Raw genomic sequence first — 18,439 nt, 5'->3', positions numbered from 1 at the left:
GATATTCATTAGCAAAGAATGGCTGGGTGCAGGGATAGAAGCAGCTATGATGCTGGAGGAGGAGTGGAAGGGAATTAAATATTTGGAGGGTTTATCCACAAAACTGATTTCCCATCGTGTGTCTGGGACATCTGCCATGGCCGGAAACTGTAATTTGGGATGTCATGTGGTTCCCCCCAGTAAATTCATGCTGTTACTCAGAGACCATTGGGTCCGAGTGGAATGCTATAGTGAAGAAACTAGCAACTTCAGGTAAAATTCATTGTCTGAACTGTTTGCTGTAGCTTCTTACTACAGCCTCTTCTTGACACATTTATCATTCAGCTTCCAAAATACTCAGTTTGACCATTCTCAGAGTAAGAGAAATGGAGGTGTGCCTTTGGAAGCAACAAGCAAAGGAACCAGTAAGTATTTGCCCCAACTGCGAGTGTGCAGCTTTCAGCATTTGCATTTTTGCCTACAGTACTTCTTGTGAAGCTTGACTACCATAAACATTCTGGTGGTGCCAAGAGGCTTGAAAATCAGCATCGAGAGAGAAGGAGGAATAGAGACTGCCGCCTCCTGATTGCAAAGCAGCCCAAGGTCTAAATGGCAACAAAACGTTATACATAATGTCTGATTCACTGTGTGGAGAATGTAAAGAATTGAGACCTCCCGACACAGTTTACATTGGCCCTTTTTATGACTAATTGTGCAGAAAATAGCTCTGCTTGTAGTGTGCATGGAAACAGTTCAGGTTTCTGCTGTGTGTCAGCTAATGGGCTAGCAAGGCTTTTTTAGCAGAACTTCAAAGGCTCTGGCAATGGAGGTCCTTTGTGAGGGAATTATCTCCTGCTTCTTTGTCCCCCTTTATCCTTCTAAGCCATGGAACAAAGAATTGTGAAAGGAAGAGACAAAGTAATTTGTAGTAGATCTCTAGACCTAGATAAAGTACATAACATTTGCTTAAAAACATTTTTTTCTGCTTCTGTCATCAAAACAAGGTTATATTTTTCTGTGTAGGAACACCCAAGTTCATTTCACTTTTGAGAGATGTAACCTTATGCTTAGGTATGCTATTGATGGGGGTCACCAGAATATCTGAAATGGTAAAGGAGAACTTTAGTTTCTGTGGTCAATTAGAAAATACGTGGCTGTTACTGTTAGAGTTGGCTGAGAAGTGTATTTCTCTCTGCCTCAGGTTATTCCACTAAGAAAGGAAGAAAATGCATTTTTTCAGCAGTGCGTGTGCATGCGCATGCTTTAAGGAAACCATGTATTTTTCACCTTTTAGTAAAAATACAAAGTGGTTTATTCTTTCTTTCCTCCAGTGAAAAAAGAAACCTTGGGGAGATAAGGAAATGCATTACATGCATCTGCTTTGTGTAATACAAAGCACAGATCTTAATTAAAAATAAAAAAGCAAGCCAGGGATGGAAGGTGTTTGATTAATGTGAGCAACCATGCTGTATAATGTGTTCGTCCAGTGTCTCCAGATCCTCTGTCTCAAAAAAACAAGACATGAGTGAAAGGAGAATAATCTTGGCCTCACCAAACTTAATGAAGAAACACCCCCCAAGTGCAGTGAGCCACAGTAGCCACTCCGCTGCGTTTGTGTTCAAACTACGAAATGACTCTGTGTTTGAGCACCGGGTCTTGTCCTCAAGGAAATCCCATCTTCTTATCCTTACAGGGTGGAAGGACTGCATCCACACTTTTTGGGGTTTTTGTGCCTTAAACAGTTAGGAGAGGCTGTACTGCATATCTCCATGCCCAAGTACAGACTTTCACTTCAAGTCCCTATCTAGAAAATCTTCCCATACTTGCATGGATTTCCCGAGGCAGTTGGTGTTCTGACCTCTTGGATGCAGTTTTCATCAGCTGTCAAGGTAAATTTGGTTAATACTGCACGAATAGTTTATTCAGGTTTAGACTGAAAAGGGAATAGTGAAAGAGAAGCAAGAGCATTCCCTTGTATCTCTAATCCGTCTGATATGTCTCTAGATGCACTAATTTTTCAGTAGTTATACTTTCTTGATTTTTTTTTTTAATGAAAATTTCCAGGCCAGGCAGAAAAATTTTTTAAAGTTTTTAGCAGAAACCTACACACACACACAGAGACATATATATATAAAAAGTTCATTTTTTAATATCTATAAATAAAAATTAAATCCACTGATCTTACAAAAAATCTGGCAATTATTACATATTCCGTTTGCACATATGGGCAGCCAGAGGCAGGGATTTGATGTTTTTCACTGATGCTGAGCTTATTTGTCTCTAATATACAGGTTAAATTGGTTTTCATTACATGCCGCAAGCTGTCAAAAGTATTATATTGTTGTCAATATCTAACAAGTGAATGCTTATCTCAAGTTGTATGTGACCAAGGAGAGTCATTTTATGTAAGAAATTTCTCGTATAGAAAATTTTCTTGGATTTTAAAACTGAGAAGGACAATTATGATGGACTTAGCAGCAGAAGGCAAGCCAAGAAGTTTCTTCCAGGAATTCTTCAACCCTGGAAGTACAGCAATGATATGAGGGTGTTCTCATGTTTGACTTTGCCCACTTGCACTGGACCTTTCAAGTGCCACCTTTTTTCCTCAAACCTTCCTCTTCCACGTATCTCTGATCCTGAGGGGCTCCTTGCCATGGGATACCATGGATCACTGTTGGGAAGATGTCTGTGTTGTGTGGGAAGACTGCTGGTCTGAGCATGCATATTTTCAGTTTTTCCATCAGAGAGGTAGAGCATGACTTTAAGTTGCTGGTAGTCTGTATAATGAGATAATCAGTTGGCCACAACAGCGTTACTGTGACGTAAAATAGATGGATCCAAGCCAATCGCAATATGTGAATTCTGACTGAGCAGAGAAGTTAAGACAAGTCAGAGCTGGTCCATATAGAAATCTTGCAATCAGGTGGAAAGGATGTATTAACAGGGCAAGCTGATGGTGAGACGGGTGGTGATTTACCCAGATGCATGTGGGATAATGCAAACAGGGAAAATTTTGAGCAGAGTCTAGAGGTAAAGCTTTGCAAAGATCTGCTCATGCCATTTCCTAGCAGTTGTTAAAGCTTCAGGCTCTGTTGAGGTATATGGAATGGAGAATTATTTGGGGTTCAACTTGAAGTTGGTTTTTGGTTTTGATTTTTTCTATTTTGATTTCTTTTCTCTTGGTTGAACTCTGGGGCATTGAAAATATTTTAATATGTGTTGAATTGTGGACCTAAAATAAAATAACTGTGTTCACAACGAAGTTTGTAATGAAGATTTTAATTTATTCAGGGATTTGGAGTTTGGTGGGGTTTTTTTAATGGAAGCTGGTATTCCTTCATGTTAGGAAAGGCAAAATTAAAGGAATAAGCCTTGAGCTTGGAGCAGAGGGTAAGGAGATTTGTGGTATGGAAATTCAAACCCTGGTCTCAGAAGAGGTCCTGAGGATATTCATTCCCCACATGGGTGGGTTTTACCTTGGCAGGAACCTCCTCTGTTCCCCATAATTGCAGTCCAAATCCGACACAAACTGCTGGATAGCTAGAGGACAGCTCCCAAGAGAAAGGGATATGGCAGAGGACTGAATGGCTCAGGGCGACTTACCCTGTGGAAACGCACATCTCACCACGCTTATGTTTTTCTGCTGTCCTGCACAGCAGACCACCAGTCTAACGAGCTAGCAGCTTTCATCATGGTGTCCACACAGAGGGCAGGAATGGAAAGTCCAGGACGTATCACCTTTTGGTCGTCATCCATCACTTGAAGGGACTCGCGGGCTTTGCTGAAGAGCTGACATTGTTGATGGTCATACCATTTTGTGGATGAGGAATCAGAGCTGTTGCACAGTTATGTTTTTCCTGGGTTTAAAGCAGTTAAAACTGTGTTCTTTTGTACTGTCATGATGGCAAAGATTTGCTGGATTCAGGATGATTGTTTACATTAAGAAATCTCTTGGCATTTAAGACTCCGGTTCAGGGAAAGTAGAGTGTTATACCATGGACTCAGAAACATCTCTGACTTTGACGCCTTTGACTTTGATTCCTCAGTGTCACTTTGCCAGTGACAGAATGGGGACCTTGGTTTGCCTTGGCCACCACATAAAAGACCAGGATATGATCAAATCCAGTTAATCACTCACAAATGTCTCATTTCTTGAATCTCTGAGGGTGTATAACACATTTTTGGGACGGCTCTCTGCTCCTTTGGCTTTTGTTAAAGTAAGTTAGTCAGGGGAAAATCAAATTTTGAGTTTTCTTAAAAGGAAGTGGAGGAATCCTGGAACACACCAGGGCTCTGCAAATGTATGTTTAATCATTTAAAGAAATGTCTTTTGGCTAAAAGCTCTTACCAGTGCTTGCAAGTTGCACTAAAAGCCATACAACAACATGATTCCCACAACTGATGCGAATTAGCGCCCTTGTTGGCAGTGTGAGCAGAGAGATGCAGGCTTAGTGAATGCTAGGGACTGAATTACTCTCAAATTCATAGTGACTTTTTGCAGTATGGGTGCAGTGTCCTAGGGGTGACTCTGCTGACGGTTACACCAGCTCCTTACACGGTGCCATGCATGGAAAGAGACTCAGGCATGTCCTGCCTGCCTTGTTTTTTCTGTGCAAAGCATTTGGCTCTACTATGGAGCCAGGCAGTTACAAACATCTCCTGCAAACACTTGCACTGTGCTTAAGGCAAGCACACACTCTCCAAGCAGCACCAAACCAGAGGAGTGCGTTTTTACACGCGGCGTGTGGTGGAACTCCCTGCTGCAAGATGTCACGGGGCAAAAAGTACATGGAGGCAGAGTCCTGAGCGTATTCATGGTGAATTGGTCTATTCAGAGCTGGCAGTGAGATGCGATGACCTGGGTGTAAACGGGGGTCATCCAGCCGTGCAGAGCTGGAAGCTAATGGACATAATGGAGAAGGATTGTTCTGTCCTTTCTCAGTGTCATTCGTGTATATATTTATATACCTTTAACATTCACCACGGGCTACAGTTGGAGGCAGGTTACTGGGCTACGTGGATTTTAATAAACCTGTTAGTGGACTTCTTGCCTCCTTACTTTATACGTCTAACCCATCCTGAAAACAATGTGGGACTCTGACAATAGGTTGAAAGCTTTGGAGGGATTACACTGCCTTATTGAGTCTGTACCCAAAGCCCTTTGAGGGCTCCCGTTGACTCCAGTGGGATTTGGTTCAGACCTCAAGTATATAGGACTCCCTTAAGTAAACTCTTTCAAGGCCCGTGCATGCTGCAATACTGATTGGGCTCTTTGTTACTTCTGTGAATAAGAATGCGACCTTTACACTTCTAGCGAAGAGCCCTGATTTACAGGACTAAATCTTCACGTTTTGGGAGAGATAAGGTTACCATCCCAGCTCCTCCCAACCCTGCTGTGCAGGTGGCTGAGTGGTTGATGAAGCAATTCCTGAATCACTGCCATTTTAGGTAAATAAGCACTGAGCATGCAGTACAGCAGCTTCAGAGCTTCTTCATAAGCAGATGTCCATGAACGATGATGGGCAGGGTGGACATCTGGGGTTGTAAGTTGTTCCAATTCATGAGTCAAAGCCCTAGTAATATTCTTTTTGCCACTGCAGGGTCATTCTGATATCCATGTTAGAAGTTTATTTAGTCTGTGCACATACTAAAAATGGCCACAGTGGAAGATGAGACTAGCAATTCATCTAGGTTTTCTTTTATTCACCCAGTCCCTTGGCCATGTGAGGGGAGGGAGGGGTAAATAAGATTGAAGATGACCATATCAGGCTGTACAGTGTCTCTTCCTCCGGCCATTGCCAAAGGCTGCAGTTGGCTACGTGATGAATAGCTGAGTCTGAATTACAAAAAATTGCATAATGTGACTTTCTTGCTTTTGGAGCTGGTTGAGCTTCTGGTAACCTTGCCTCCCAAACATGTTGTTCCAACAGGAGAAACCCAAATGAGTGAGAGGAGCAGTTTGATTGACAGTGCTATTTTCTACCTGTATTTTAGGTCACTTCCTGGGTAACAACACTGTGATTGATGTACTGAGACAAGCAGGATTTGAAGTGGAGCACACCCCTCCTGGACAACCAATTGGAAAGTAAGCAGCTGCCCACAGATTATTAATCACTTTCTCTCCTTTTCTTTTTTCTCTCCCTTTTTCTGTGACTAAGTAAGGTTATTGCATTAGTATAGGAGGTGGGTGAGGAACCTCCCTTTCCCACCCAAGTTCCAGACAAAAAGTGCGTTGTAAAGCATCTGTTGTGTGAGTTGGGAAACATATGGAGCCTCAGTGGCTGTTTTTTTCACTTGGGGACATTATTCATATCACAGCTGCTTCACTATACCAGATCAGAAGTGCCACAGTTTCTGTTTTCAAGAAACATCTCGTTCAGCTCATTTTCCTCCATAGCTGTTCGGTCTTTTTCTCTCCATGGGGTTTTAGTTGCTTCTCCATTGCAGGGCAGTAGACAGCCACCAACTTCATTTTTCAGGCCTCTTTTTCAGGCTACTCTTCTTCAGGTGGAATTTCAGTTTTGCCTGAAGAACCAGATTTAATGTCACAGATGCACCTTGGAATGTGTGGTGGGTAGGTAAAAAGAGATTCAGTATTCCCTGAGCTTCTCCATCTGTCTGATCAAGTAAAGCAGGCAAGAAGGACTGATTACCAGACTCTTGGCAATCTTCATTAGTATAAGATAAAATATGGCACAAAATTGTCCTCAGTTGGTGAAACAGACTTCCTTCCTCCCCTAGACTTCTCTCTTTCCTGGCCATTTAGATGAGGTCTCTGTCTAAAGATATCATAGACATTAAAACTGGGAGGGATGGTGAGAGACCATCCAGCTTTGGAAAGTTAGTCTTTCCCCTGCATTCTGCAAATAAAAGTTGGCCAAGATTGGTCTGTCATAGGATTGTTATCCTCATTAGGAGAAAGTGTTAGCAGCATGCTCATGTCCCTGGTGGGCAGACATGACATGGTCCAAATATGAGGTGCGTTTCAATATGGAGGATTAATCGCAGGGCTAGTAGACCATGTCTGAAAAAGCTATGTTTAATATAGTTGGAAAATCTGTCTGATCTAACCTTGTTTCTGAAACATCCGCAATGATTCATGTAGAATATAATATGGCCCAACTGTACGTAAGTGTCTTTGACAGAGCATTTATCCTAAATGTTTCTTGGAATATGTTGAGCAATAAAAGCACAGTCTTAAATAACAATGGGGAAAAGAGGAAGAAAGAGCTATCAAACATAAGGAAGAGCATATATTCAGAGGATGTTTAAGAAGCACTTTGGCAGAGGGAGAGAAGTCAACATGGCCCAGGGAAGAGCAGTAAACACTGTAACTGACTGGAGCTGGCAATTTTGGCTAAAATCAACAAAAATGCCTGTGTCTAAAAATACAGCAAAACAGAAAAAGCAAGCAAACTATACCAAAACAGCTGAGTTATACCATTCCTAGGTTTCTGACAAAGAAACTTTCCTCTCAGGGAAGCAGGCACTTTCCTCAGCAATTTTCATTTAGTTGAAGGTATCATCTTCCCATGAAAAGTATTTCAACTGGCAATTGTGAAACTATTAATTTATTGGCTGTTTGCAAGCCCTTGAGAAGAAAGAGACAGTAGTGAGAGAGGTGTCCAAGAATAGTCTCTGCTCTTTATGGTCTTGGGTTATGTCTATACGCGTCATCACAGACTTGAAATAACATGATGGGGCAGGAAGCTTGAAACAAAGCCACTGCTTAATGTTGACTTATTTGCAATATGGGGCACCTCTGTGTATGCATTCCTCTACCTTGTCAGCAGTGTCTCTTGTTCATGACATCTTCCCTAAAATTGTCAGTCCCTGGGGGAAATGTACTTGGAAAAAAGTGGACTTGGACTGCTGCCTCGAACGATGCATATGCCCTTAGTTGAATTATCCTACACTTGGTAGCTTCTGTTCCCAGCTCCAGACCAGAGCATTGGGCAGGTTGGTCCCTTTGTCTGGACTAGTACCCTAATTCCAGTGGGATCTGTTCTGAACATTGAACATACAAAACTTTAATAAAGAGTATACTGTTGTGCATGAGTACTGGATTGAGTTGAGAGAGACCATATGGTTGTATTCCATAAAGATGAGATGCTCTGTATGTTTGCCTATGGTCTGATGATCCAGGCAGATCAGCCAGTCTTAGATGAGAATACAGAAAGGAAAATAAATGGCATGGTAAAGAAATCCACACTTGCCACTAAATTGCATTACTTAAGGTGCAGAAATATTAGAAGATTATAGAAAGTTTAAATAAAGAGAATTTGACTATATTCATAGGGAACAGCTTGCTGCCTTTAGAAAAAAGAGACTCCCAGACCTGCACATCAGGGACTGTATTTTCGTTGTCCTACGGCTGGGGCTGTAACCATCAGAAGTGCTTGGGGCTCCCCCTTAGAAATGAGGAGGCTGCTGCAAACCATTTTGTCTCTCTTTTTTAGAATAGCTTGTATTTTATGATTTCTGGGCAAGCTGCAAAAGACAGTCTAGTCAAACACAGTTATGACAAAAGTTGACAGCATATACAGAAAGCACGACCAGTTGAGGTTCAACAGGGCCAAGTGCCGGGTCCTGCACTTCAGTCACAACCCCATACAACGCTACAGGCTTGGGGACGAGAGGCTGGAAAGCTGCCCTGCAGAAAAGGACCTGGGGGTGTTGATCGACAGCCGGCTGAATATGAGCCAGCAGTGTGCCCAGGTGGCCAAGAAGGCCAACGGCATCCTGGCCTGTATCAGAAATAGTGTGGCCAGCAGGAGTAGGGAGGGGATCGTGCCCCTGTACTCAGCACTGGTGAAGCCGCACCTCGAATCCTGTGTTCAGTTTTGGGCCCCTCTCTACAAAAAGGACATTGAGGTGCTGGAGCGTGTCCAGAGAAGGGCGACGAAGCTGGTGAGGGGTCTGGAGCACAAGTCTGATGAGGGGTGGCTGAGGGAGCTGGGGTTGTTCAGTCTGGAGAAGAGGAGGCTGAGGGGAGACCTCAGGTGAGGTGGGTGTTGGTCTCTTCTCCCAAGTGACAAGCAACAGGACAAGAGGGGATGGCCTCAAGTTGCGCCAGGGGAGGTTTAGGTTGGATATTAGGAAAAATGTCTTTACTGAGAGAGTGGTGAAGCACTGGAACAGGCTGCCCAGGGAGATGGTGGAGTCACTCTCACTGGAGGTGTTCAAGGAACGTGTGGACGAGGCATTGTGGGACATGGTTTAATGGGCATGGTGGTGTTAGTTGATGGTTGGACTTGATGATCTTATAGGTCTTTTCCAACCCTAGTGATCTGTGATTCTGTGATTGAATTGTTGTGATGTTGGGGTTATGTTGCTGTAATTGAGAGTCTTAAGGAACCTTGCATTTTTGTCTACTCTTTTTCTGCTCTCCTCTCTCCTTTTTAAAAGATGAAATAAAAACATTTGAAAACAGTTAGAAAGGCCCAAAATAGGAACTGTTTTGGGATAGTGGCTATACTAACTACATGTATACATAGAATAAACAAGTAGAAGCTCAAAAGGTTTTGAGCTGCTTGCAAGCAGAAATTGTTTTATGGATTACAGAGATGCAGGTGTTTTTGTCTTGATTCTTGTGGAGCCATACATGAAATAAGAGGTATCTCTCTCGTCTGCTGAAACCCAAAAGAGACATTTCTGCTTTACTTCCAAATAAGATGTATAAGGGAGTCAAGCCCACTGCATTGCATTCTGGCACTGACAATTGAAGAATTGGATAGTGTTCAGGGAAGATCAGCTGGACTCTAATGTAGAGATTGGTGGGGGTGGACAGCACATGGAAAAAATGCAAGGGTTGGAAAAAACTAAAGCAGCTGCATGCTTATGCTTTGGCCAAGGGAATTCAAAAAAGGATTGTTGTGGACAGATTGTGCGCAGAAGGACGAAGAGGAACAGTTTGAACTGGCACATAGGAATGTTTGGAGGTATATCATATTGAAACTGAGGGTGGGTTTGGCTGCATATCAATGATTTCTTGACAGTAATTTGCGGGACAGTCTTTCTCAGGTTAAGTCAGAAGCCCCATTATTTGAAATGATGAAAGTAACTTTAGCAAAACACTCACGCTATGTCCTACTTACTACCAATACTGCCTTGCCAAAAAAGCAAATACTATTTTTCTTTAATATCTCTGTTCTTAGAACAGTATGATTACTATTGTTATTGAAATGATTGGTAGTCTGATCTTCATTGTTCAATAATAATGAAGCAGTGGTACCATAAATAGGTGGGGTGGTCTGCTATGACATTTAAGCTCTGCCATCCATTTCAGTTTCAGAAATGACAAGAGAATACCTTTTTAGAAAATAGCTAATACTGTTCCTGTGTATCAGAAAAGCTTTGGGACGAGTGAAACAGGACAAAGACCAAAGCTGTTTATGCTTTCAGTTACATACAGGCTGGGTAAAGCCAGAAGATTGCTGGCTTCCTCTGTCCAAAATGTTAAGCATGGGTTGTGAAATGGCTGCTCTTTAAGCCGACCAAAATGAATACCTAGACTCTCACATTTCTGTTGTCTAGTGACAAGCACAAATTTGAGCCAAGTTCTCCCTTTCTTCAGGTACTGGGGAAAAGTAATCTGAGACCTTGGCAGGCTAGAAGAGATAGCCAAGACATGGAAGGGTTTGACGGCTCCAGAATCAATGAACTGGCAAGGAAAAGTTCATATAAAGTACATTTAGCTGGTGTGGAGCTATTTGGGAGCTCTCACTGACTGGATTTCTGAAAACCCCTAGCTCCCGTTGATCTGGCTGGCCAGCCCAGTGTTGACCTTCCTGAGCCTCTTCTAGAATCCCACCAGCTGACTATTGAAAATACCTTCTTTAAAGCTCGATCCCTTTCTGTAAAAGAAGCCCTGTTGTCCTGAGCATGCAGAACAATGCCATCAACACTTGAGAACTTATCCTCACATTGGCTTCATTTGTTTATTTTCTTGCCTGAGGGAAAGTGTCCCAAATCTGTTTGCCTGACAACCTTCAACAGCATTTGTATTTGCTTCTTATTTTGCTGGCTGTCCTCCTTGTCCCCAGATAAAGGCATTGGAAAATGAATGGCTGAATCGGTATCTCATTGCTTTGCCCTGAGATAAGAAAGGCAACTTTTTTTTGTGGGGCTTCTGCCAGCTGGCCGTCCCTGCCTCTCTCTGTCTTCAGAAAGCAGAGCTGCATGCTTGGGGTGGGGAGAGAGGAGGAGATTGGAGAAAGTTTCCCCTCAGATGGATTCCAGTGACTTGAGCAGATAAAGGGCCACATCTGCTTCACATTTAATTGGAAACAGCCAAATTGCAAGATCAATCCCGGAAGCACCTGTGTCCATGATGACTCTATTGTTACTGGGTTCTCAGAATTGGCTCTGACCTTCTGCCACGCGCCAAGCCCTGACGTACTGCACACCGTTGTCTCGCCAGAAAAACATGCAGCAGTGCTCATTTCCATCAGACTGCTCTTTCTGATATTATGCTCAATGCTACCTTCTTTCAGAATGGGAGAATTCAGGACAAGCTTTTATTTCTGCCCATCTGAGAGTTTATTGTAAACTCTCAGAGCTCTGCTGTAGAAACTAATTACCCTTCCTCCTTATGTTTGAACTTTCCGGCTCAGTTGAAGCAACATGTCTTTGCCGTTGTAGCTTATTCCTTTCCTTCTTTCTGAAGCAAAGAGCCTGCTCCTTCACCTTTTCCTATAGCATCCTACAGGTGTGACCCTGGCTCTCCTACTCAGCGTGGTCTCATGGTGGAAGTCTTTGCTCTACTATGAATGCCTTCTTCTTCCCCACATGATGAAAGCACACGTGATCCACACAGTGATGCAGCCATTTCACTCCATCAGGATCCCTAACCTTCACAAGGTGATATGCAGAGATGGGAAAACGTTTGACATAACATTCGCCACAGCCCCAAATTGGTAAAACTGCCAGTTCAATAGATTACATCCCAGAAACTTATGCGTGCCATCAGAGCCCTCAGGAGTCTCCCAGTAGTTGCCAAGTTCCTTGGGATGCACAAGCAACTTCAGCTTTCTGATGCCAGCCTGGCAGGGTTATTCCACTCTGCTTAGCTGTTAATGTTCAGGATGTATTTGGGAGAATGTTAACGTTGTAGTGAAATAAGTAAAATTTTTTTTAGAAAAGAGACAAGTAAAAGAAAAATTATGAGACCTGTGACACTTTTACTGGAAACAACTGAGTTAATTAAGAAAAAAAGAAGAGTTGGGGAGATGTTAGCCCATTCTGGATCCCATCTCTTCTGAGACGGGGAAAAATGCACACTTTTTTTTTTTTTTATGTGGGTGGAATAATCTCCCCATTGGGATGCTACAGTTGTTCTTAATCCTATTGTAAACCTTTGGATCTTTTACTTGATCTGAGCCTGAAGATCATACTCCCTTCACTATCTTCCTTCCCTCCGAAGAAAAGCAAACCCATTATTTAGGGGGTTTGTCTGACAGCATAATTTGCAGTAAGAGGTGTATAGGGATTAAATGGGATTCATCTGCATGCATTGGTAGATTTATTGCCTCGTGTAACATTGGAGAATATGACTACTTAATGCTTAAAATATTTAGTCATGAAAATATACACATTACATTTTCAAGGCATTCCCACATGCCTTTAAAATATCCTCCTTTGCAATTTAATTGTCTTTGTGTCTATAATTACCTTACAGCCACAAAGTCTGAGCCAGTCAAAGTAGCTCGTAGGGGGAAAGAAATTGAAGGAAATCTCCAAGATGTGGTGGAGCAGCAAAGTCAACTTAGAAGTTCTCAGCCGTAGAAACTTAATGATCCCGTCACTTCCTGAGCAACACATTACTTAGGGCCAGTGCATCTGCATGTTCTTTAGACTGTCTTTAAATGCCAAACACCTTCTGAAGGAGTGGAATTTAGCAGCTTTCTACAAAAAAATCTGGGAAAGAGCAAGATAATTCATGGTGTTGATGAAAGAATATGGAACAAAATTTTCAGGAATTTTGTGCTTGACTAGTTCTCCCAGTGGGACATTCACTTTTCTCTATAATCAGATTTTATCCTTGGCAAAATTTCTGGTTTCTTTTGAAAAAAAAAAATTCATATTCCATATCATTCTGTTCCTTGGGAACTTGCACACCGGGCCACTGGGAAACCTGGACTTGCTTAGTTTTGCTCAAGGGCAGCTTGCTCGTTGAGCTGTCCTAAAGCCAGTGCTAAGGTTTCTAGGTTGCAGCCCATCAGTTTTAGGAGATCTGTATCTCATACTCCATAAACTATCTAATAGTCAACTTACAGAGCCTTGGAGACTTCAAAAGTTCAGAGCTAGTTCTTACTTTATTTCCTAGCCAAATTTTGGAGTTCTTGTTTCCACAGGAGAAGCTGATTTTTCATCCTCTTTCTGCTTCCAACCAACTCTAATGCAGATCTTTTCACCTAAGGTCATTAGTATAAGATGAAAATTCTGGTCTATAGTTACTAGAGATAAAGCTGATCCAAACTGCACTGAAGTTAACAAGGCTTCCATCGGTGCCAGTAGCTTTAGAGGTCATCGTTAATATGAGGTTGTTGCCGATTCTCTCCTGTCTTTAGTTGTGAGGAGCCATGAGGGAATTGGTAGAACACTAAGAGTATGTCCACACAGTTGTGCAAATTCTTACTATAGTCAGTGTAAAAAGACTGGCTTTGCCGGAGGACTTCTTAGACAGCCAGCCCAACTTGCTTGCAGATGAATTCCCCTCCTATTTGAAGGTCTTGGGCCCCATGTTCAAGTCGGACAGTGTCACTAGACTCATTTAAGCCTTTGGAAAAATTGCACTTCCCCTCCCCAGCGTTATATTGAAACAGTGAGATCGTATGAGTTTTGTGTTTGTGTATTCAGGCTGCACTTGTCCTGTGGATTGATGGCCTCCATCCCAAGTGATATCAATCTGGGCTGAAGTGCAGCTGCACTTTGTAACAGCTCAAGGGGCACAAAGGTATCAAGTGGTATTGTGTGGTTTGAAAGATGTCGTTTATCTAAGGAAGTTTGTGGTCTGTTTGCTGTCACTCTGTCTTTGCAGCGCCGACTTCCCTTACCTTCACTATCACGTTGTCAGGCAGAGACCTCACACGTTAGGACAGATAGCTTTTCCACTCCCAGAGCTGACTTCTTTTCCTTCAGCAAGAGGTCTGTGGGTTGTGTTGCAATCAGTAGAGCCGCTTGATTCAGTGTGAGTGTAATTGCTAGTAATTTTGCTTGCAGGGAGCTCTTTAACATGCAGGAGTTCCTAAAAAAGGAACAGGAATAAAGGGAGTCAATGACTATTTCCATTGACACTTTCACTTAAAATTCCTTCAAGACTAGTGCCTTAAAAGAAGACAGTTGGGGATGCAGTTTTCTACATAGGAGTACACTGACTAGGAAATTTTCCTTCGTTCATGAGTGACCAGGTGTTCATAGGGACATTCTTCACAGTTTAAATGGGGTTAGAAGCCCTTCAAAATAACATTGTGTGACTGGTGCCATGGCCGAATGACTTCTTGTGGGTGGATCTTGTTATGGCAAGCTGTGAAATTTACTGAAGCCTTTCTGAATTGCCCCCACAAGTAGAAGGTCACTCTAACATATATATGCAATGGGATCTTGTGCCATTTCTTGTCCACTTCGGTGCAAAATAGTCTCACCTTGGGCAACTCATGGTATCTCAGCCAAGCTAGGTGGCTTCACGCTGGCCACAATCCAGCTTTGGGTCTGAAATGACTGTGTGGGTGTCCCTTGAGGAGAACCATGGTGAAGGGTCAGACTGAGAAGCATGTATATCAGCTGCGCCTCCTAGTTAAGTGCTAGTAGTAGGAGGAGGAGGAATGCCAAAAAAAGTAAGTTCTTACAACAGGACTAGTAAATTAAGAATGGTGAATATATGAAGCACTTGTCACAGTACATAACTTAGAAGCCAGAATACATTTTCATGTCATAATCATTGAATCATTTTTATGAGAAGTCAAAGTAAATTTGTATGTAATCTGTAAAGTATGTAAAGACTTTAAGTCATCCAGTAAATCATGTGTTGGGAATACTGTACCCAGCTCCAAATCAGATATACTTCAGAGAAGCTTTAAGGTTTTAAAATCCTTCCACAAGTTAAACTGATCTCCAGAACCCTTGGAGGTTCACCCTTCTCTGGAGCTCATGCTCCATGCAAGTGAACGTCATGCCAATATGTTTCCCATTTCCTGGGGATTAAACTGCTGTGTTTGATGACTCAGGACTTCCCAAGAAAGCAACTCAGTCACTCACTCTGTCTGAAGCGGCCTCTGGTGTCTCAGAGGACATGTCTTCTCTTGTGCAGTGATTCATGATTTCAGAGCAGAAGATCAGCTCTCTTTTTTTTTTTCCCCACAAAGTTAATTAATAAAACAAATTTCTATTAGTACGTGTTGAAAGACTTTGGCTTTCCACCTACGCTCCCAAATGCTCCACATTCCAGGGAGAATGAAAAATGGACCTGTGAATAGAAACAGGAGGGAGGAAAACTGGATCAGATGCTGTATATGGATATAGACACAGTGGCTGTCAACTGACATGATGGAAGATCATCCTGAATGAAGATAATTTCCTGCAGTCGTGATTCCTAAAAATACACTGCTACAGTAATCCAATTTCAAAATTAATACATGCAAATTTAGAGGGAAAGATTGAGGCACGGGGAGTGTCTGACAGAAACCGAATTATTTGTCTGGGCCTCCACCTTGACCTCTTGTTCAGGCGGGTGACCACATGGACAGCAGTTGTTCTGCTTGTGAAAATAGGATCCTTTGCCACTGTCACAGACCTCTGAGACTCCAGTTGGTCAGGAGAAGCATCTGGAGGATTTACCCCATCGTGGCCGCTGTGGACCTGGCTATGCCTCATCTGTAGCCCCACCATAGAACAGAATTTTTCATCAGCACCAAGAATTAGCCTAAATTTACACCCAGCATGGTCATAACTCCTGTTGACTTTAGCGAGAAAACAGTTGGTCGCACAGGGGACCAGAGTTGACAGAAGAACTAGATTTGGGTGTTTCCCCTTTCTACTGCTGTATGGGACATCGGACCAGCTCACAACTCTGCAGTGCCACTCTGCTGGTGGCAGCTTGCAGGGGAAGAGAGACCTAATTTGGTGCTCTTGTTTGTGGATAAGATCACGCTGAAGCCTTTCTCCACTGACTCCCAGGACACGTGTCAAGTCAGGGATACTAAGATTTTCCTGCAAACCTGTGGCAACTCATCAGCAAAGCCATAGACGGGGTCGGTGCGCTTTGGTATCCAGCACTCAGTCTGGCCACTAGATTTGAATCTCCTGTCATCTGACCCCAGCTTCACGTTTCCAAATTACTCTTGCAAAAATAAAGGCAGTCACAGGAATACCTCTGTCGAGACAGCACTTCCCTGTTTACGTTTGAATGGCCGATACAAATCTGGAGTCCCCAGCGATCAAAGTGCATATTCAGAGAGATGAGCCCCATGTTGTGTTTGAAGTGAGCGCAGCACTTTGAAACAAGGATGAAGCAGGAATAAATCAGGATGAAGGATGTGGGGCATTAACTACTTTACATGAAATCCCTGCTGGAAGGACGAGGCCAGTGTTCCAAAGTTTTCCTTGGAGAGTGCTCGGAAGTTGCATAGCAGCTTATTTGTGGAAAACTAAACAGTTCCCTATTGTCCTTGATGTGAAACACTTCCCAGATAAACACTTTCCTGCTCCATTGAAGAAAAATGATACAGCCTGTCCAGAGCTCTAACACAGAGGACTACACTGGGCTGCTGCTCAGCCTCTGCAAAGTTGCTGGTTTCTGTTGGCATTGAGCTTTGCTAAAGGCTGTAGTTCATATAGATGCCAGCATTGTTAAGAAAAGGCTAAGTTACCGAGTGAGACTGGGGTAATCTTCAGGGGTTTAATAACATTGTATGCCCACATCTTTGCGTCTCTGCATTCATTATACCCCTGGAATGTAAATCCCAATCCACAGTGGCTGAGCAAGGTTCACATGGATCTCAAATACTTTTGTGGTATTGTCTCCTCCTGATTTCTGAAGGGGAAAGAAAACATTGCTAGCTGAAATAAACTCACGTGGTTCTCTACAAGGAGAGCAGTAAACCTCTGCTGCTGTAGTGGGTTTAGGTTGTAACATTGCCTGCATTTGCGGCATTTTAAGTCATTTTAAGGAATTATTCCTAACACCCACTGAGTCAAGGCATCATATTCCAGCACAAGGAAGAGCCAGAAGTCCCTGCATGAACTCTGGAGAGAAAGAACTGATTTCTGAAATCAGCAGTGCTAAGAATCAAGGCTGTGTAACACCAGGTGGTGGTTTGGTCCAAGTCAGTGAGCGGCTCTTCCTCTGCTTCTCCCATCCTGGCAGATGCAGATCTGAAGAACCTTGTTGTGTCCTGACCTCTGACTCCAGTTTGGGCATACATGTGGTTTTGTTGGGTGCCTCCTTCCTTCCTCCATAGTGCCACCCAGGCTGAAGACCTCTTCCCTGGAGCAGCAGGTCATTCCACTCATTGACTTGTAGTGAATGGATGCAGCAGATGCACAGATCGGCTTTTTGCCACCATTTTGTCAAAGCAAACCTTGCTTTGCATTTGTGACAAAGGAATCATCTTTCTTCCCCTAGAGGCATGTGATTTCTTGCTAATGTTAAATGAGAATTTTGCAAGTGTATCAAACTTATATGTAGATTAGGTTTTAGGTCCCAGATGAAACTGGGAAGTGCAACTTCCATTGACGTTTAGCAGGCATTGAGGTTTTAAATCCCTGAGGCAATTTTAGAAACATCCCCTCACGGAGAAAGGACATTGACTTGAAACAAAGCAGAGTTAACAGGGGTTTTGTTTGTTTGCTTTACAAATGCAGCCATGAATCTAGGGCAATTTCTATGTATTCAAGCATTCATACTGATAGCAATTCCCACTCAAATCAATGAAAGGCACCAAATTAAATGCACAGGCAAGCAGAAGTGTTTTAAATTAGATAATGGAGCATGAGACTGATTTTATTTTCTCCTTCTTTCCCTATTGGGGTGCACTGTCCCACATCCCTCCCTCTTTACTTCCCCTGCCTTTCCAAGAAACCCCTGGTCAGTCTGTGAACATCAGAGCTGAGGAGGTTGAGGGGTCCTACGGGTTTTCTAATCATTGGACTCTGGTATCTAAGGAAGGGCTGAGCTCATACGTGAGCCTTTCCTCATAAAGCCTAACTCCTTCCTGCTTATTTTCATATAAATAAGGACATAGGCTCTTTTTTGATCGCTGTGCTACTTGGGATAATGCGGTTACAACTGGCTGTCAGATTGACTCCTACTAGAGAAGGGAAGAGGCAGAGGGACAGACAGGCCTGTGTGTAGGGTGTCATCATTTGCTTAGGAAAAGAGCACTGCTTGAGTAGCCTGTGCTTCTGTTCAGAATTAACGTCTCCGTCTCAGCGGGCCCGGTGGGGCAGCCCCAAGCGCTTA

General features: G+C 43.0%; 1 protein-coding gene across 1 annotated transcript in view; it reads left to right on the top strand.

The window, feature by feature from the left end:
- The window catches only part of TRABD2B (TraB domain containing 2B), a 293,689-nt gene that overhangs the window by 242,665 nt on the left and 32,585 nt on the right, over positions 1-18,439 (top strand). Inside the window, exon 5 of the mRNA XM_059822056.1 lies at positions 5,974-6,064. Within this exon, the coding sequence (XP_059678039.1) occupies positions 5,974-6,064 (91 nt within the window). The remainder of the gene's footprint in view (positions 1-5,973; positions 6,065-18,439) is intronic.

This window comes from Gavia stellata, chromosome 10, assembly GCF_030936135.1.
Source record: "Gavia stellata isolate bGavSte3 chromosome 10, bGavSte3.hap2, whole genome shotgun sequence".
NCBI classification, from domain to species: Eukaryota; Metazoa; Chordata; class Aves; order Gaviiformes; family Gaviidae; genus Gavia; species Gavia stellata.
Note: the sequence above shows the minus strand (reverse complement) of the source record. Positions and strands in the feature narration are given on the sequence as shown.